This window comes from Condylura cristata, unplaced genomic scaffold, assembly GCF_000260355.1.
Source record: "Condylura cristata isolate star-nosed mole 26May11 unplaced genomic scaffold, ConCri1.0 scaffold00015, whole genome shotgun sequence".
Classification (NCBI taxonomy): Eukaryota; Metazoa; Chordata; class Mammalia; order Eulipotyphla; family Talpidae; genus Condylura; species Condylura cristata.
Window position 1 is genome coordinate 18,693,299 of NW_004567116.1, and position 21,260 is coordinate 18,714,558.

General features: G+C 34.1%; 1 protein-coding gene across 3 annotated transcripts in view; it reads left to right on the top strand.

The window, feature by feature from the left end:
* The window catches only part of IMMP1L (IMP1 inner mitochondrial membrane peptidase-like (S. cerevisiae)), a 49,232-nt gene that overhangs the window by 22,069 nt on the left and 5,903 nt on the right, over positions 1-21,260 (top strand). For all 3 annotated transcript variants that reach the window (XM_004682957.2, XM_012725693.1, XM_012725692.1), the window contains 3 exons: positions 2,167-2,300; positions 4,143-4,231; positions 5,182-5,308. In XM_004682957.2, the coding sequence (XP_004683014.1) occupies positions 2,196-2,300; positions 4,143-4,231; positions 5,182-5,308 (321 nt within the window). In that variant the 5' untranslated portion in view covers positions 2,167-2,195. The remainder of the gene's footprint in view (positions 1-2,166; positions 2,301-4,142; positions 4,232-5,181; positions 5,309-21,260) is intronic.

Here is a 21,260-nt window from a genome sequence, read left to right on the forward strand (position 1 = left end):
GATACTTTTTCCATTTGAATGAATACACTTCAATGATTGCTTGTACAAGTTGTATATTGTTCTGAAATAGATGGATCATATAGCCATCAGGGGGCTATTGGTGGATGAATGGGGTGACTTTGATGTGTCAGTGTTTGGAGACTGGTTTTTAATTGCATTAAATATGTAAACTGTTTATGCTTTATAAACATAAAATGAGCTTTGATTTCAGTTATATATGTGCGTATATAGTGACTTCAGACACTAATATTGTGTTTATTCATTGAAATAATATTATAAATTTTGCTTGATGAGGAAAATTTATGGAAACATCCCAACATTAACGTTCAGTTTAAAAATGCCAATTGTTGAAATTTTGTAAAATTGCTAGAGTATGTCTCAGTTGTATGGAACAGGACAAAACCCTTTACTGTATATCCTTTTTGAGAGCTTATTAAACCTGCATATTCTGCAGCTTTGTTCCCATAGATCCTTGTTCATTAGTTCTATGATATGAGCCTGGGAATTTGAATTTTGAATTAGGTTCTCAAGTTATTTTGTTGCTGCAGTCAGACTAAACGCCTACTTACTCACTGCTTTAAACTTTAGAGTGATGGTAATTATTTCCTCTGGGAATAAATAAAAATAGTTTTCAGTAAAATTTTGTGGGGATCAGGACTCCTTGAATTTGCAGTTCTAGAAAATAAAATAAAAAACTCCTCTGCATGTGTCTTCACTATTAATTTTTTGATCATGTACATAGGCTATTCTTTAAAGGACTTTATTCTCTACATTAATGACTCAACTTTCAAAGATGGAAAGGTCTAGATAAGGATTAAAAATTTAAAAATTCTGTTCCTTGGGTGGATTAAGAATATTTTTTGCCAGTGTTTCCTAACTTTTGTTCACAGTACATGGACTGTGTTAAGCTATATGACACATAGCGGCCAACAACCAGATCAGCAAGGTGCTCAAGTCTGGAGGTGACCTTTGGCTACAGTGAGAGTTTAGAGCAATAGTTCTTAAATGTTACTGTGCTTCAGAATCACTCGGAGAAGCATCAGGTTGGAAACTGAGAATGGAATGGAAGTCAAACAACCTGAAAATGAGTCTAAGTAATTCCTGCCTGATTTGATAGTCACTGAGAAGTTAAATATGGAAGTCAGTGTAACATAATGGTTATGTTCTTGACCCCATCATTTCCCAGCTTTGTAATATTCAGTATACTAGTTTATAATTCTTAGGATTCTTTTTCTTATCTATAAAATAAGGATAATAATACCCACTTTATAAAGGTTAATTTGTAAACTCTGACATATGGCAAGTATTAAGCAATGGTTACATATTGTTACCATTGATGTGTTTTAGTAAAATCTGAGAATAGTATATTAGCCTAGGTTTAAGTCTTAGGCTATCACTTGAGCCATACTTAAAACATAGTTGAGTAGGTTGTTCAACAGGTAAGTACAGTTGCTGCAATATAAATAGAAAGTAAGGCACAGGTGGTAGGAATATTTTAGATGAATAATATTCATGTTTTAAATGTATGTAGCTTTTGAAAATAAATGATTCTTATATTGTCTCCTAGTATTCATGTTTATATTATCTTAGTAATTAATAACTGACAACTGCATGTAACTTGATAATTTACAAAGCGCTTTGACATATGCTATTGAATTTGACTCCCAGAACCAATCTGTGAGATATATTTCCATTTTATTATGGCTCAGAGAGGTTAAATAGTTCATCAAAGATCGTACAAGTTAACCAGCAATTTAAAAATTGAATTTCTGTATTCCTGCTCTGGTGCTTTCTCCATTATTTCACATCACATTATGACAAGAACAAGTATAGTAAGTAACAACTTTGAAAGAATGTCTTTCCTAGTTATCTACCTTAAAAACAAGAATAAAAAGGAACAGGCAAGTTTGAAGTCTACTGATTATCTTACTCATATATAAACCAGTAATGCTTGGATTTAATCTCATCAAAATGTTAAGTGGCTGTAATTTGCCTTTAAAAATACCAGCAGAAATGAAAAAAAAAAAAATGGCACTGCTTTTTAGCACCAACCTGAATTTGACACTTAGTACATTCTGGATCATTATAAAATATTTGACAACACAGCTGTTTCTTAAGTGTTTTAAAATAGTATTGATCACGAAACTTTTTAAAATTTTCCATCAGGCCAATGGCAGCAGAGACTACATAGAACTATGCATCGTGGTGTTTTGGGAAAAACCTTTCGACTTGTTGGCTATACTATTCAGTATGGCTGCATAGCTCATTGTGCTTTTGAATACGTTGGTGGTGTTGTCATGGTAAGTTTTTACATTCAAGAACAACCATTTTAAATATATACTTAGAACTGAATAAGAGATGTTGTCTTATTAAAATAATTCTTTTAATTAATCAAAGTAACTAATGAATAAAACGTGAAAGTTAAAATCATTTTAAATTTTGGGATGTAAAAGAGTGTGTTTGAATTGACACTGGTATAAATATGTAAGAACTATTACTTAGATATGGTTCTATATTCTATTCTGCTAGGAGCACAAAAGTTCCTACTAATAATAAATAGCAGTAGATTTTAGCATATTGAATACCACTTACTGTGTTTTAGAATGATTTTTTACATTGATTAACTTACTTGATTTTTCATGCCCTGTGCAATATTTATTTAGAAATCATTGTGCAGATGAGGAAACCAAGATTGAGAAGGCTTAAGTAACTTGCTCCATGTTCTACAGTTAGTAACAAACTTGGAATTTCAACAAGATCTTTACAATTTTCAAAACTACTCTGAACCTCTCTGTTTAGTGTTAATAAAACATATTATTATTCTCCTTGTGTTAAAATTAAAATGGGGAGCTGCTCCCCTCCCACCTATGCATTTTCTTAGTGTTGCAGCATATAATTCAAAACCATAGTTATGCTTACCTTTTGTCATGTAAATGAAAGCATAAGTTGAATGGCCTATCACTGGGTTTTGGTGATTGTGGAGGTGGTGTTTTATCAGGTTTACTCTAATAGAGTCACAGTCATATACCCTCAAGTTGAGCAGATAATATATTTAACACGTGTGTGTGTATGAATATATTAAGTAAAATAAAATAAAATGACTTTTTTTTAAAAGTTACTTTACTACTTCCAGTGGAACACAGAAGTAGCAAACTTAAATTTTCATTGTTTTCTTTCTTTGGAGTAAAAAGTTTTATTACTAAGTAGAATAAATGGTGACTACTGCATTTTGATATTTTGAATGGCTAGAGCACTTAGTACAGTTTTGAAGTCTGCAGTGTGTCCCACTATACTATTTTCAGTAGAGAATATGATATGCAGCCCTATCAGATGACTAAGCTATTGGCTTAAGAAAAAAGGAAAGGCATCAGCTCATGGGGAAAGAATGTGATACCACTTAAAAAATTATCATTACGGGGCCCTCCCTGATGGCTCAGCGGGTTAAAGAACTGCACTAAGAAGCTTAAGCCAATTCCGCATGAGTTCGATCTCCGCCTGCCCCGGAGGAGATCCACATGTCCTGGCAGACCTCTCCTTACCCACCCGCTGCTCCCCTCAGCAGTGTACTTTGTCGATCTGCCTGTTCTGCTCCCCACTCTGTTCCTGGTGAATCCTTTCACCCTCTGCATCTCTGGCCTGTACTCCAGTTCTGTATGAATAAATAAATAAATCTTTAAAAAAATTATCATTATGGGCACTGATTTATTTTGCCATTTGTAAGAAAATAATAGATTATTATTTTATTCAACAAATAACTGTTTATCAAGATTATGCCAAGCACTGTTGGCTTTGGCTACCATAGGGCAGAAGAGTTAAATTTCTTGCCCTAAATTTCTAGCCTTCATTTTACACATAGGCCAAAATTTTGGAAGCTGTATTATTTTATTTATGTATTGCAATGTAATGTCAGTTGCAAATAACTATAATATCAGTTACAAATGACCATTTGTAAAGTGTTTACCTGTGTCTTCAGACTTGGTGGTCCCTCTGTAGAGGTAAACTTGTCTGGAAATTGTCAACTACTATAGTTATGAGTCATCCTTTAAGATTGAAGATTTGTTTGATTTTCTATATTTCTATCTTGAGCATATGATTTACATTAAAATTTAAAAATTTTGAACACAATTTACCTGTCTTTTCAGTGTTCTGGACCATCAATGGAGCCTACAATTCAAAATTCAGATATTGTATTTGCAGAAAATCTTAGTCGACACTTTTATGGTATCCAAAGGTAAATCTCTGTTTACAGTGAAAACACACACATTGTGTCTTTTCTACAGTTTCTTAAGTTTATGTTTTAAAAGTCTTATAAATAATCTTTTTAGTGGCCAGCTAGAATGTATTTTGACTCAAATGTTTTTTCAGTTTGACAATTTTTGATTGCTTCTGTAAGCATGACAAGCTCTTATTAACTGTGTTCCTTGCACTGTTGTCCAAATTAGCTAGCAGGTCCCTTAATAATATGCAGAATGAACACTAGTTGTTTGTTTGGGTCATTAGTCCTATATTTTTGTTCCCTTCTTTTCTACATTTAAAGATCTTATTATTCTATTATATATAAATTGTTCCTTCTTCCATGAATTATGTCTTCCATATATATGATGTGCCAATTTATTTATTATGGAGTATGTTTAGGCAGCTCTTAACATTTTATTTGGCTTTATCTTCCGATAGTTTGCTACTCTTTTGTATTTTTAGATAAATGAATAATTACCCGTGTTTTATAACTTAACGTTCTGTAATTCCTCAATTCTTTGAACTCCAGGGAAACACAGTTGATGTTTCTACTTTCTTATGTGCTGTAGAGTCAATCAATACTACTAAAGGGTAGTAAAAATTATTACATAATTTGATGGTATTTACATGGAATTGCTTTTCTTTAACTTTGGTTCGTAAAATTTGGATACAGAAATAACAGTGCAATAAGACAAGTTTTGTGGTATCATCAGAAATTTTAGAATCTTCAAATAGTTCTTCTAATACTCTCATTGCTGGATTCCAACCCCTAAAAGTTAGTCACCAGGTTTCTCACTACTGGCAAATGTATGGGAATGTCTATGTTAAAGGATAAACTGTATGACTTTATTTGAGTTGCTTTATAAAGGCATTATAGCAATGGCATGCATGTGTTTATGCTTACCAAATAATAATGCTGACATTTTGATTTTTTTTTCCTCTCAGAGGTGACATTGTGATTGCCAAAAGCCCGAATGATCCAAAATCAAATATTTGCAAAAGAGTAATTGGTTTGGAAGGAGACAAGATCCTCACCAATAGTCCATCAGATTTCTTTAAAAGTCATAGTTATGTAAGTAACATTTCAATTATGTTATACATTTGTATCTTACTTGGCTAGTATTAACTGAATAGACTGACCAGAGAGAATTTTTTTCCTATTTTGAATATAAAATGCTCCATTCAGTAGAGTTAAATATGTTTGTGTCAAGAATAGTCTGGCCATTAAAGTTCTTATATTTTAATTCCTTCTATAAATATTTAGTAACAATCTAGCAAAATCCACCAGACAATGCTAGAATTATTGAGTAAAAGTTTGAGCAAAAATTGTATATTTACATACTCTTAAGATTATCTTTTCCAAAGTATTTATTACAAAAGAAAAACCATTAACTTCCTAGCAGAGGAACTTGGTAGACATCACTTTAACCTAATAATCCAGGTTAATTTCATCAATAATAATGCATATCAACATAATGTAGTCCTTGAAGTAATGGGAAGGTACTTAGTGATTTTCCTGCAAAAAGGTATAACCTCAGTTTAATCATGAGAAAACACTAGACGAACTCTGAGTTTGGCAACATGACTAACCAATAATCTTCAAAAATATCAAGGTTATAAACAGTAAGAAAAGATGAGAAACTCATAGAGTGGAGAAGACCAAGGAAACTTGGACAATTAATCCCCATCTGATCTTGTGGTTTAGCAGGTTTTTCAACTGACTTATTAGTGTAAAATCTGGTAAAATCAAATAAAATCTGAAGTTTAATTTTTAAAATCCTTTAAAAAATTTTAGAAAAGAAAGCACTAGGAAGCTAGTTACAGTTGCCTCAACACAAGTTTGATCCCTGGCCAGGGAAGCTATCTACATGGCACAGCAGACCTCGCCTGTCTCTTCTGCTACTCCCCTCAGTAGTGTACTTCGTCAGTCTGCCTGTTCTGCTCCTCACTCTGTCTCTGATGAATCCTCTCACCCTCCTGCACCTCTGGCCTGTTCTCCAGTTCTGTATGCACAAATAAAATGAATCTTTAAAAAAGAAATTACATATACCAGTTGGTCTAGTCAACTTAACTATTCAATTAGAAAGGAGAACAAGGGCAGTCAAATGGAAGAATAAAGAATGTATCTATATAATTCATGTTCATTTCTTTCACCAATCATGTGGCTGGTATGACAGAGTTAATTGTGGAGAAAGGTTACATTTTGAAAATATTTTTCACGTCAATACCAAATTATTAATATAGCTATTAGATCTATTATCTGACCTTACCTCTACATACTAATGTAAACATATAATTAGGGCATCCTGGTGGCCTACAGGTTAAGTCTCAGTGCTATTACTGCTATGGCCTCAATCAAATCCCAGGCCACGGAGACAACCCACATATGGTACAGGAGACCTCTTCTATCTTGCCCATTGTTCCTCTAATCGTGTATTTTACTCACTTTGCCTGTTGTGCTCCCCACTCTATCTCTGGCGAATCCTCTCACTCTCTGTACCTCTGGCCTAAAGTTAGTCATTATATAGAAAATAAAGTGGGATATCTGGTTCATCTTTAAAAACAAAAACATAATAAAGGGTTAAATCATCCACATCATTGGAAATTTATTTTGAACGATAATAGCCCTCTAAGTAAGTTTGATCAATAAACTATTAAACAACTTATTATTTACTGACTGTCCATAATACACCATTGTTTGGCTGAGCCAGAATTTTGGATATTTATTGCTACAGTCCTCATCATATCAGTAATTGTCAGCTGATGGTGATGATATTGATAATAACAGAGTTGTATCCTCTAACCAGTTTTTCTTGGGCCTTTGTTATAAATACTATATCCTTTTATTTTTCAAAAATTTCAGATTTTGACATAATAGTTTCACCTGCATATCATTTCGTAAGGCAATTTAGATATTATAAATTGCTTTAGTAACAAGCCTATACTTTGGACCATAACTTTTTCTTTAAGATTTATTTATTTGTGCATAGAAGAACTGAGGTACAGGCCAGAAGTGTAGGGATGAGAGGACTCACCAGAGACAGAGTGGAGAACAGAAAACAAGTGGAATGACAAAATACACTCCTGAGAGGATCATCAGGAGAGACAGGAGAGGTCTACTGCACCATATGGGTCAGCTCCCTAGCTGGGGATTAAACTCATCCTGCAGTAGCTGTAGATAGCTTCAGAGTGCTGCAACTTAAACCCTTGTGCCACCAGTGAGGCCCCACAGAGCAAATAAGTGATGTCATTCACTATTTACATGCTTAGGCAGCACTCTTTCTTGTGGTTTTTCTTTGATTTTTTTAGAGGAACAAAGTAGTTTAGATGAAATCTCTGCTAAGTAACCCAAGAAGACTGAAGATATAACATTTTTTGAATATTTAAGGAAAACATTCATTGAATTTTTATGTTTGATGATGGATAAATTAGAGGACACTGCCATGTGTTTGTTATAGTTGTATTCACTTCACTTTTTGGTTTGCATGTTTATATATGTACAAGCATAATTTTGTGATAATATTGTCCAACTTGTTATGTACTTACTCTGTACCGGACACTGTTGAAACTCTTTTCCAGTATTACTTAATCATCATCATGACAACCAGTAGTTAGGGAGTAGTGGTTTTTGACAGATGGGAAAACTGTAACACAGGGAGGTTTAATAAATTGCCCATTTTTAGCAGTTTGTGAGAAGAACAGTTGGAATTCAAACACAAGTAGCCTGGCTCCATCCAGAATCTGTACTCCTTACCGAGCCATTATGTCTCCTCTCCAAATATTCTCTACTTATCTAATTATTATTTCTACTCCTATCTCATCTAGACATACTTTCCTTAAAATACATTTCTTTATTTTTTTTTTAAAGGGTAACTATTCTGATCAGGATAGTGTTCAGGGTTCTTCAAGAAGCCCTGTTATTGTTTTAAGTAAAATTCCATCCACTCCTTCTAACCTCAAGTTTTTTAGGCTGTGTTATTCAAGCCATAAACTGTGTAGCTATTATAGAACCATTTTAGCAAATGTGTTCCATTCATCAATGTGATTTATAACTAAACTTCATCCAAGTTTAGAGCACTCTGAAAAGATCTACATACTGTTTGCAGGGTCTTTCCCTCTAGAGTGTTCCATTTGCAACTGGTACTGTACTTTATGAAATGTTTTCTTACCTTTACTTACCCTTTCTCTTAGAAAAATTGTTGTTTATAAAATGAAGATACTTATGTTCAAATCTTGGTTGGTCTGCATAGGAAAGCAGATAAATATTAAAACTTGTGTAAAAAAAAATTTATTCTCCACAGTAGGTGTTTTTGAAAGCAAAACACCAAAATTGTCATTTGGAACTTATAATGTGGAGTTTAGCATATGAAAGAAATAGCATTGTTCATAAGTTGGCAAAAAATATACAAAAACAGATCATTGGTTAAGTGATGTGGAACCATTTTATTCATTTCAGAGTTCTAAAAAAGTCCATGTAGCAGGCAACATTTAAAACCATGATTTATTTTTACATTAAGCATTTGGATACTCAGCAGTCCCTATCAAGGTGTGATTGCAGTGGGTTTTGCTTATTTAGCATTGAGGGCAATAATTCTATCTTTGGGTTTTAGACTGAGTGTTGGCTACTAGGATATGAGCTTAATCTGCGACTCTCAAATAGATTGTTTTCAGCTCATACATCTTGAAACACTTGCTTTTCTGAACTACAGGAGTTTTTTAGTTTGATGATAGAAAATGCTCATGTGCCAAAAAATAAGTCTTGGGAAGAAGACACATTTAGCAAATAGGATATACATAAAATGAACTGATATTCTCCTGCTGAATTGCACAGTAGGCAGAGGGAAGTGTATTTAATACAGTCTCTGCTTCTTCTGGGGAATATATAGAGAAACAACTAGGAAATACAGTAAAATTTAGTAATAAAGCTAATGAAGGGACAAAAAAATCAATTTATAACTTTTTTTCTGTGGAAAATATTATATGATAGTCCATTCTGTAATTTTAGTCCATAATACAACTGTGTACATTTAAGCATTTTGAAATTCAGTAAATTCCTATTAACAAACAAATTTGCTATGAAATCTCACATCTAAACAGATTCCTTTGACACCACATCCTCTCACAGGGCAGAGTTGTGCATACTCCCTGATGCCACTCTGGACTTCATATTCCTTCCTGAACTCATTCAGTTTTAGCTTTGGGTCCCCCCACTTCACTGAAACAGTTCTTGTCAGTAGTCCCCAGTGACTGTTCTGTTGTCAATCCACTTGTCAAATTTTAATCCTCATTTTATATGGAATATCAAAATAATTCTTAAAACATGTTTTCCCTTAATTTTGAAGACATCATCTTCTAGATTTTCTTCCTCTCCTACTTCTTTTGACTTTCCTTTGCTGGTTACTCTAGACATTGGGTAATTAATAGTTCATGATTTAAACTTTTCTTGTTTATATACACTCACATTTTAGTGGCCTCATGTCTCATGATTTTTAAATGCTAACAACTCCCTGATATATATATATCAGCCACAATCTCTTTAAAATAGTCTGCCTAATATCTTCCCTATATAAATAATGCTCACCTCAAATGGTGCAAAACTAAACTCCTAATTTATCTACTCAACTGAGTTCTTCTCACACATTTCCCATTACAGAAATGGAAACTGTTCTTCAGCCTTGGTAAAATCATAAACCTTGGGGTCATTCATGACTATCTTTTACTCCACTTCTAATCCATTAGCAAATCATGCTAATTATCCCTTCCAAATGGATCCAGAATTAAATCACTTGTTGCCATGACTGCTACCAGCTCTCTCTTTTTCTTGCACTAACTTCTGATCTCTTTGTGTACTTTCACCTTTCTCACCCTCTTGTCTCTCTACCTCTCCACCAACTATTCTCCATATAATAAAATAGCTGAAGTGACCCTTTTAATGGTACTTTTTTTTTTTTTAAAGATTTTAAAAGATCCCCAGGTGGGGATCAAACTCACACTGAAGCGGCTGTGGCTAGCTTTGTAGCTGTGTGCTCCAATGTTGTGCCACCAGGGAGGTCCCTTAATGATACTTTTTAAGAGTAGTAATATTACTCTGTAGTGGCTGTCCTTCTCATGATAAAAGTCTTACGATGTCCTATAAGTCTCTACTGTCATTATTCCTGCAGCCTATTCTTAAAATTAAACTTTTATTGGAATACAAGCATGTTGTCTGTCACTGCTTTCACTCAAACAGTAGATTTGATGAGTTGTAACAGAGACCATGTGGACCACAATGCTGTTTGCCATCTGGTCCTTTACAGAAAACTGTTGACCCGTGCTATATAGCATGTAAGAATATGAGATTCTTGATAGCAGGGATTTATTTGTTTCTGGCTGATTCCCTAGCACCTAAACTATTGTTGGGCATCTTAAAAAAATATTTGAAGTGGGGACAAATGTACATATGAATAGATCCAACCATGTTTTCTTCTATCAATGGTTCATTTCTACTTACTTTCTATTACTGGTTTTGGCTGTAAACCTGGTCCAAGTAAGTGCATAATGTCAGTGTTTTTCAGAAGGTAGGTGTTCCTGTAGCTTACTACATTGTATGCTGCTGCTGAAATTATCAGTTTGTGTTCATTTTGGTATTGAGAAAAGACTTGAAAGCTTAGGTCTTTCCATGGTAGGGCAACCTGACCGCCTTCTGTAGCCCTGGATGAAAGTTGTAGAAAATAGTGGTTTGTACCTGTTACTTGTACAAAATGCTAATGAAATAGTTCCTTCTTCAAGTGACTTCTACCTAAGTTGGTAACCTTCTTTTCAGTGTCCAGTTCATTGCAAAATGAAGAATTATTTAAAAAATAATCTTCCAGTATTTAAACTATTAAATTTTATTTCCTCACTCATGAAGGACACATTAATAAAAATATAGATTTCAGAATATCACTATAGTTAAAACAGAGCTCTCTTTTGCTATTGTTAAAAAGAAACATATTTATACTTATTAGAAAAATACTTTTTTACTTTTATTACCAGTTTATTAAAATATCAGGATAGCTAAAGATTTTTGATTCTTGATACCAGGTTCCAGTGTTAAAAACCGAGTTAAGTGATCTTTCAGCAACGGATCATTTGTTACCTTAGAAGAATGATGATAAATGAAGAAGGAATATAGCATTTCTTACATATTTTGAATTGTAGAGTATGTTATTAACAATAGCATTACTTGCAGAAATGTAAGAAATAAAAACAATATTACATTCCAGAAAGACCTGTTTAAGTGTTTTTAGGAAATACAGGTGGTATAATGTTCTTTAAAGGAGAACTTGAAATGGGTTAGTATGTAGGTAAGAAAGCTGTCTTACAGTGTGTTGGAAAATATTTAAGTAGAACTGATTGACAAACTGAAAAACAATCTCACTAATTGGATAGGATTAGAACATAGTCACTTTGTTTAGTTAACACTAATAGCCCCTTAATGTGTGCTGTGCATTTAGGTTATAGTTCAAATCCTTGAATACCCTAATGCTGTTTTTGTTTGTTTAAATGTCATTTATTTTAGCTAAAAGTCACAACCATATGGCCTTCTATTACCACTTGTATTATAAACAGAAAAAGTACTTCTGTGTAGGGAGAGGAATCATCAGATTGAAAGGGCTTGTTTATTATAAGTTGCTGATACACTAAATCCTTATGTCATTTAAATAGAAGAAGTACCTAATAATGTCACTTATTACAACAAGGATATCTAAACAAGGGACTTGCTTTTTGCAAACTATAGTGATAAAAACCTGTGCTACCCATCCATTTCTCAGCAACGGCTCCTGAGATAATCAATCATGGCATACTGTTAAGGCCTTGATTGCCGCTGATGTGGAGGAAATATATTTACTCTTTTGCCAAAGTGAAGTTCACTGCGGAGATGACGTGACTCTTTCATCCTATAGTTAACACAATTCTGAAGATAAATTTGACTTGTTGTTTACAATTCCAAGGTGTTTTCCTTCAAATGTTAGCACTAAAGAATTGTGGTTGGGGCCTCCATAACATAAACCTTTTTCTGATGCATTCTCTGAACATTTTCAGAAGAATTTGATCTTAGTTTAACTATCATATGGAATTTGTAGAATTTTATTTTACAGAAATGTATTTTTAAGTAAGTTTGTATATATACGTATGTATAAGTATATGAAGATCAGTCTTCATATCTCCTTGAAACTATTGAACTTTGTCCACTAAAAAATATTGTTAGTGACTGGAAGTTGGTAAGTCACCGCTGCCACTGGTGTGAATCTTGGAAGGCAGCAGGCCATGCAGTCAAATGCAAATTTACATGTCCTTGTATTAGCAAGTTACAGGAGACTTCTGTACTTTAAGGTTACCTAAAAGTTAGTGGGAGAAGTTAAGAAGACTGAAATTGTTACACAGCTGTTCAGTGTACACATCTGAAGCAGATATCAGTTCTGATGGTATTTAAGGGGGTATATTCCAAGCTTCATGTGGCTTTCTAACTTGCTAATTGGTCATCTGGAAAGCTATTGACGACAAGGGGGAATATGTTCGTCTTTTGAAGTGAGCAAATAAAGATCTTATGTTGCCATTTTGCACAATTAAAATTCTAAGGCTTCTATGTCCTACTTAACTTTTCCTGATTGGAGTAAGAAAAACATTCTTACACCAATATTACCTGTGCACACAGGTGGGTTCTTGGGAGTATCCCACCCAAGAATGCAATAAGAACTCAAGACACTGTCCGTGGGAGCATCACAATCTATTGCAAGTAAAAGAGCTCTGGGGAGACCACTTCACAGTGGAGAGTCTCTCTCTTGGGTGCCGTGTCAGGGATTATACGCCTGAGGGTCTCAGTTCTTTCTGCCTTGTGTTGACCATTTCTTCTGGTATTTTCCTCATTAATTACTTCTTTCTCTAGTTAGATCCTTTGGTCAAAATGTACAATGAATGTCCATTTTCTGGGCCTACAGACTAGAGACTCTTGAAAATCTGTTACATACATGAAATATACTCAAAATATACCATGAACCCTCCAGTGCCCCCCAGAAGACACTGCACACTGTTTTGCAAGAATATTAGGGTGGCCATCTAGTGAGGGCCTGCAACTTCCTTAGTTTGTAATATTCAGCAGGATATTCTGCTTTGCTCCACTTACCACGGTCATGTCCAATTATGTTTGTGATCTGATGGGGGCTCCATCATTTGTTCCAGTTACAATTGGTGGCTTTTGCACCCGTCTCACTATTAGACTATTTACCTAAAGTAAGCGTGGAAGAGAGGAAGACTAACACACAAAAGTAAATGTATGTATTATAAGATAGTTAAGCATACTAAATTAACACAAAAAATTAGCATTAATAGCCATTGTACTGCTAACCTAATTATGTGAAAATATTTTCCTCCTGTGTTAGAATTTTCATAACTACTTTAACAAAATTTAGGAGTTTTTTAGTTTAGCATAGCAAGTGCTTACATCTCTGCTAAACACTCACACACAGCCAGCAAGAGACAGGTACTTAAAACTGCAGGGTAATTAAAAAAATCTAAATGCAATTAAAGATCCTGATCTACTTCCTGTACATTGTGTATGTGAATCCCTTAATCAGGAAGGATTAAAGAAAACTGTTGTCTGAAGAGACTTGAAATTTGACCTGACTTTGCTCTGTAAAGAAAAGTCAAAGTAGATCTAGGGAAATAGATTGATAAACACTTCTGACCTTAACTCAAATGTACCTAACCCCAAACCAGTTCTGGCATTCAGACCTCTACCTTAATAAAGCTGGACTTAGGGGCAAGGAGGTGGGGTAGGCTAAATTTGCCAGATATTAATTTCACAACTTTCATCTATTCAGGCATTTAGTAATGCCATACACTTTTATTGAGTACTGTGGCCAGCACCATGTTAGAGTAGATCACAGTCCTTTTTACAGTTCAAGGGAACTTTGCAAAAATGAAAATACTCTTTATCTCTGTCATCCTTTATAGCAGCAGCCATTAAGCACATGTAGCTATGGAGCACATAAAACATGGCTGTGTGTGTAAGGAACTGAATCTTTACTTTTATATAATTCATAAAATTTAATAGCCTCCTGTGCTAGTAGAGGCTACAGGGTAGACAGTACAGCACTAGCAGCCTGTGGTCAAGTTGGAGAAGCAGACAAGGAATTGCAATGTAACAGAATTACATACTCTAAGACATTAGAGGATATGTATCCAGACTGGAGTGAGTAGGATTATTCCCAACTAGGGAGGTGAAACTAAAGTTGAGGTTCCAAGGGATAAGTAGAATTCAGCCAAAGTAGCAGCATATTCAGAAGGCATGGAAGGGAGCATTTAGTATTGTATTTTGGGGGCCTGCCAAAAGTCAAAGAGTTTTGAGTTTGGGAAGAATTATTTGGAATGCCAAAATCCAATTTTTGGTGTTAAAATATTAGTATGTGTTTTATATAGAATGTATATGAGAGCAAGTAAAAACTCATTATAGTCTTAACCACTTTATCTGTTTCTCTTTGAGATTCTTGTATTTTATTAAATTAGGCTCATTTTTTGGCGTAAGAGAGTCAGAGTGCACATCAAGCAATGTTAAAATGTAAGTGAATGGCCCTCCCTGGTGGCGCAGTGGGTTAAAGCACAGCACTAAGAGGCCTGAGTCACTCCCACGAATTCGATTCCTGCCGCCCCCCAGGTGACCACATGGCTTGGCAGACCTCTCCTGACCCACCCCCCGCTGCTCCCTTCAGCAGTGTACTTCTTTGATCTGCCTGTTCTACACACCCCACTCTGTCTCTGGTGAATCCTCTCACCCTCCGCATCTCTGGCCTGTACCCCAGTTCTGTATGAATAAAAAAATAAATCTTAAAAAAATATATAAGTGAATGGCATTGAAATGAGAATAAGATGATGCTTCTTTTAAATACTAACCTAAAACCAGAAGGTATTATTTTACTTATGAAGCAAAAAAGAAGTCAGAACAAAGTTATCTAGGAAAAACCGCAGCCCTGGGAATTAGTATTATTTATATAGGACAGAAGACCTATTTACTGGCTTCATTCCAACCCTTGTTTCCTTCTTCACTTTTTGGCTTGTTGGTAAAGACATTTGAAGGAAGAGCTGAAGCATTTAATACTTAATAAATAGTGCTTGATGAAAATGCCTGTTAATAGAATAAAGATGCTAGTCTTTACTGCAGTTGGGTAATTTGTAAAAACCAAATTTCATTAAATTGGTTAGCATTACTAATGTGGCACTTAATCATATCTATGCATATTTTAAATTATACTGATGTAGTTTGAAGTCTTGGAAATAAGTAGATCTATATAACTGAATACAATGTAAAAGAAATTAAACAAAAATCATTACCTAAGTAAAATTACAAAGAAAATTGGGTAACAGGTATACTACCTAAGAGACTATAAACAAAGGATGCCAAGCAGGCATTTATACCAGCAGCTGGGTCAGCTGTTAGTAACAACTGCTAAGACTCAGGTGCCAGGAGTCTTATGTGTTATTTCATTTGATTCTCAGACTTTCTGTGAGACATTTATTATTTCCAGTTTTATATAGAATACAAATTAAATAACCTGGTCTCCAAGGTGCTTAACTAGTAAGTAGCTGAACTACATTTGAACTCAGGACTTTGGCTTTGTGAATTGTATCTTTAACCACCATGCTGAATAACCCAGCAGAGATTTCTGAAGATATTGAGTACGTAGGGAGAAGATAAAGTAGCTTAGCTTGAAATAGCTAAGCGAGATTGAGCAAGTCTTAGACTAGGCACTGAACCTACTCAGCAGGGGGAAAAAACTGAATAATGAAAAGAACCTCTTTGTAAAAAGCATCCATCTTCATTTCCCCCACCCCAGTGTTGTGGGTGTAGCATACTGGAACTTTGGCATAAAATCTTCTTTGGTGAAAACTAGCTGCATATGTACCTAAAGTAGCTCCATTTTTAAGTAGGAAAGGACTATAACAGTCTCTAAGAATGATACATATAGAATATTAATGATTGGAATTTAAATGGGAAGAAAAAGAAGCAGGGTTATACAGAAATATTACACATTCACATAATCAGTGATAACTGCTCTGTGCCTGGTTCTTGTGTTAGTCCATTTGTAATGTATTTGGAGATACCTCCATCAGGACTCCACATATTCCGATTACCTTAGCTCAGACTGACAAATGTGGTCAAGAAATTGTGCTGAATGTTAACGAAAATATTAAAGAAACTGTTCCTTGAGTTTTGCTTTTGAAGCGTCCCAAAACTCATACTTCACACAAGCCCATTTTTTTAAAGTTCAAGATTAACATTTTTTTTTTTTAAAGATTTATTTATTTGTGCATACAGAACTGGGGTACAGGCCAGAGGCTCAGGGGCGGTGAGAGGCTTCACCAGAGACAGAGTGGGGAGCAGAACAGGCAGATGGACGAAGTACACTGCTGAGGGGAGCAGTGGGCGGGTCAGGAGAGGTCTGCCACGCCATGTGGTCACATCCAGGGCAGGCGGGAATCGAACTCATGCAGAAGCGGCTTTAGATTCTCAGTGCAGTGCTTTAACCCGCTGAGCCACCAGGGAGGGCCTCAAGATTAACATTTTAACTCTTCTACTTGATTCTTTCTTGGGGGAATGTTGTCATTTTTTCAAGTCTTCATTTATAACTTTTGTTAGTGTCATAGGAAGGGTAACTCAAACAATTATTTACTGGTGATGTTTCTAATTTTGCTGTTGCATGAATCAAATACTGGGTTTTATTAAGTTCTCTGTAGAACTGTGCGTTAATACGTTATTTCATCTTCCAGTAGTTTGCATGGGCTTAGCATTTACCATGATTTCATTTTGGCAATATAAATCATGATTAACTAGAATAAGCATTAGAGATAGCAATATAATAATTTGACTTGGTCCTGCTTATCTAGCAGATTAATAATATAAAAAATACTTTTATAGGCACTAGTTGTTAAACTGAAATAATATGTTATACTGGGCAGGAAAAACATTTATTTGCATTTATCATTTCATTAGACACAAACTCTTTAAAATATATGTGGAAAATGAAAGATTTTTAAGATTAAAGTATTGTTGTGTCAGTTTCATTTGCTTTTACCAAAAAGAAAGTATCCAGTTGTTTCCTATGTGCTTCTCTTTTCCTTATATAGTTCAGAAAGAGGCAATATCAAGAGGATTCCCAAAATGTCATACTCTCCTTACCTTTTATGCTGTTTGTTTCTTTACTACCCACTGTTTCTTGTTCATCCAGTTATTATAGGAGAAACAGTAAAGAAGTACAGGTATATACCCTACCTTTGCTGATAGTAAATGATAAAATATATGGCAAAATAAAGGGTTAATTAAAAATCAATCTGCTATTGAAACTTTTCGGTCAGAACTTTTCTTCTTAATTCAGTCAACTTTCTCTTTGCTTAATCAAATAAATGAGTTTGGTAATAGTTTAGTAAATGTGTTATTTGATACTGTGGACTCTTTCATCAGATTTCACTTGAATCTAGAAAGGTAACACCTGTAGGTTGTTTCACAAAAGCCTCTTTTGTTAGATGGACACCCGCAGGCCATGAGGCAATTACATTTGTTGCTTGTACTATAAAGGAGGCACTTAACTAGATCTCTGTAAGTATAGCTGAGAACTAGAAGCTTGATTCTTTTTCCAGTCCTGAGATTAGGTTTTACCATAGTTTAGGAAGTAAACCTCTGACTAGAAAAGAAGAACAGGAATGATATAAGGGTTCTTTTAATGCTTTACAATTTAGCTCTGTAGTTAGTAGCTACCTCTCAGATCCAAGAGAAATTCAGATTTGAGCAAAATCAAAATTTTCTACATGGCATTCATTGTAAACATATATTCTCAGTTGCATGCATTCACTCAGTTTGACATGGCAGATTTAAGAAAGTATAAAAAGCACAAGTAACCATTAAAGGTTTTGGTTATGAAAAATAATGAACAAAGACATGGAATTAAGGATTTCCATTTTTAGTAATTTGTAAAACATTTATTATAAATATTTTAATATAATATCCTTTACTACTTTAGCTAAAAAGTTGTTACAGCTTTTAAGAAATGTTAATATTTTATTATAACATTGTCACATAATTTTTTCGCTTATCTGGTTTGAATTTTTAATTTATTGATAATTAGTAGGTTAATACAACAGACAATAACTGTGAAAGGAAAAGCATTCTGTTCTTGTCTCACTTTATACCAGAAAGGTCAGATTATCATTTTCAGACCAATACTAAAGAGTGTTGTATTTTATGTTTGTTTAAATAAATTAGTTCTTAACTAACTAGACTAATATTTTAATCATTCAGATATCTTGTGACAATATTGCTAGTTGCAGTTACAACTCATACTACTCATACTATGTGGTTTATAAATTAATCTCTTTCTTTTGCACACTACCAAAAGGAAGGGAGTGGAACCCTTTTTAGAAAATTCAACAAAGCAACTTACTTTTTTCACTTACTGTAGTGTACAATCTTTCTATTAGCTTTTTTATATTTGTTATATAAATTATATTTAATCTCTGCCTACTGAGGAATATTTGTATTGTTACCAATTTTGAGATAAGCAGTATATCTTGGTGAATTGTTATAGAATTGTATGTTGAGTTTGAGATCTTTTCTGGAGATTTTGATATGGAAAAGGTAAAAGAAGTAGGCAGAGCAGAAAGAGTACACAAGGTGGAGATGCCAAAGGAACACTTTATTTGCATCAAAAATTTTAGTTTTCAACAAAAGGATAATAAAATTCTCTTCATATTGTTAAAAGAAATTTACTTTAAAAATAAGGTGATTTGACTACCTTGTCTGACAGTGGTGGAGTTTCTGGTGCTGAACTTGCCTAACTGCCACTAAGGAGCATGAAAATGGACAAAATTGTCAAACAACTTTTTTGAGACATTTCATCCCAGATCTGTCTTATAAGATCCCTGAAAGAAGAGAAACAAACAAGGCATGCCCTATTCTGCAACTTCTGCCTTAAGGCAGTTTTTTAGAGGAAAGAAAATTCAAACAAAGCACAATGGTGTTGATGACTTGAGATAAGAGATTACCAAAGAGGGAAGTTTAAGAGGTTGGAATTTACTGAACAAACTATTAAGGGATGATGGAGCTATGGAAAGAACTCCAGAAATCTACACAGGTATATCCTTTGTTGTGGACTAAATACTAAATCGTCCTTATTGATTTGCAACTTAAAGACAGAGCAAAAAATCAATCAGTTGGGACCTAAGCAATTCACAGTACTCACATAGGGTTGAGAGACATTTAAGCTCTGACCAACCAGAGTAGAGCAATCTCATTGCATATCCAGAGCATTCACTAGAGGCCCTGGAGTATCATGCCTTAGCAGTATGACTAGTATAGCCAGTTTAATACAGACCCAGCCTAACAAGATGAAAAATTACCTTTGAAGGAATAAACTAATCCACAGCTAATTTAACTGTCTCCCAAAAACAACTTAAAAAAAAAAAAAACAGAACTCCAACATTCAGCACTTTCTGAAGAATACAGTCCTCTCAACCAGTGAATTTCCAACTTAATCACAAATACAAGATATATGAAATAGGAAACTATAACCCATATCCTATAGAAAATGGATCCAGATATGACAGCCATCATGGAATTAACATGGGTATGCTCTAGACCCCTGATGCTAAATATTTTCAAGGACCTAGAAAATGAGCATAAGAAATGGTAAATATAAAAATGAACCAGGTGAAGTTTCTAGAGTTTAAAAATATATTGTATGATCTTTATACTAGATTAGAAACTGCAAAAGGAAAGATTGGTGAATTTGAAGACTTGGCAATAGGAATTATAGAAACTGAAGGATAGGAAAATATCAGGTATGGGGATGAATATCTTCATAACTCGAGATGATATTGATCAGATGAATATACTTGTTATGGAAAATCTAGAATAGTGGGAAGGAAAGCAGGTCACCACCCTTTTTGTCCAAATTGTATCCAAGAAATTTCTGGCTCAAAGAAAGTCAAAGCAGGTGACATCATTATCAAGTGGCAGAAAGGAATGATAAAGAGAAGTATCTTCAAAACTACCAGAGAAAAATATGCACATTACATACAATGTGAGCATAAAGAATTTCTTCTTCTCTGTCACCAGGAGCTGAGTAAGATAGATGACTATGAAATCTTTAAAATGTTGGAGGAAAAAAACAGTTAATATAGAATCCTATATTAACTGCTGTAAATATCTTTCAAAAATGAGGGAAAAATAAAGGTGTTTTTAAACAACCATTTCAAACAATTTTTGAGAACATTCATTGCCAGAATCCTCAAGTAAAAGATGTTTCTCAGGCTAAAAAGTCATGAAAATTTGAATTTATAAAAGAATATAGAACCCTAGTAATATTAATGGGTAAATACAAAGCTTTTGTTTCTTGTTGCAAACAAATTTAAATCTTAAATTTATTTAAGATAACTTAGATAAAAAGTAATAATTTATTGTGGGATTGATGAATGAGTAGAAGTAAAATTTTTTAAAACTATAGCTCAGAGATCAGGGGTAGTGGTGGGGATGGAAATACACTGTTGTAAATCTTACATAAAGTGGTATCGTATATGAAAGTGTTAATACTTGCTTCTTAATTTAGACTAACTGAAGATATATATAAGTATGGAACATGATTTGAAAAATAAGATGTATTTTGAAAATAACAACAGAGAAAATAAAACATTTCAATACTCATTCCAAAGAAAATAATACTCATTCCAAAGAAAAAGAAAGGGAACAAAAAGTAGATATAACAGAAATACCTCATTTCATACCAGAAGTTGTATCAAAATAGATCATATAACCTCAACATAAAGCTAACAAATCTAAAAACCAGAAGAAATGTAGGATATATTTTCAGGATCTGGGGGTGGTAAACATGTTAACAATAAACATGAATGAAGCATAACTGGAAAAAAAAGACGAATTAGACCTCAGAAAAAGCCACTTGCTTTCAGACATTCTGAAAATAAAAAGGCAGTTTATAAACTTGGAGGAAATACTTGCA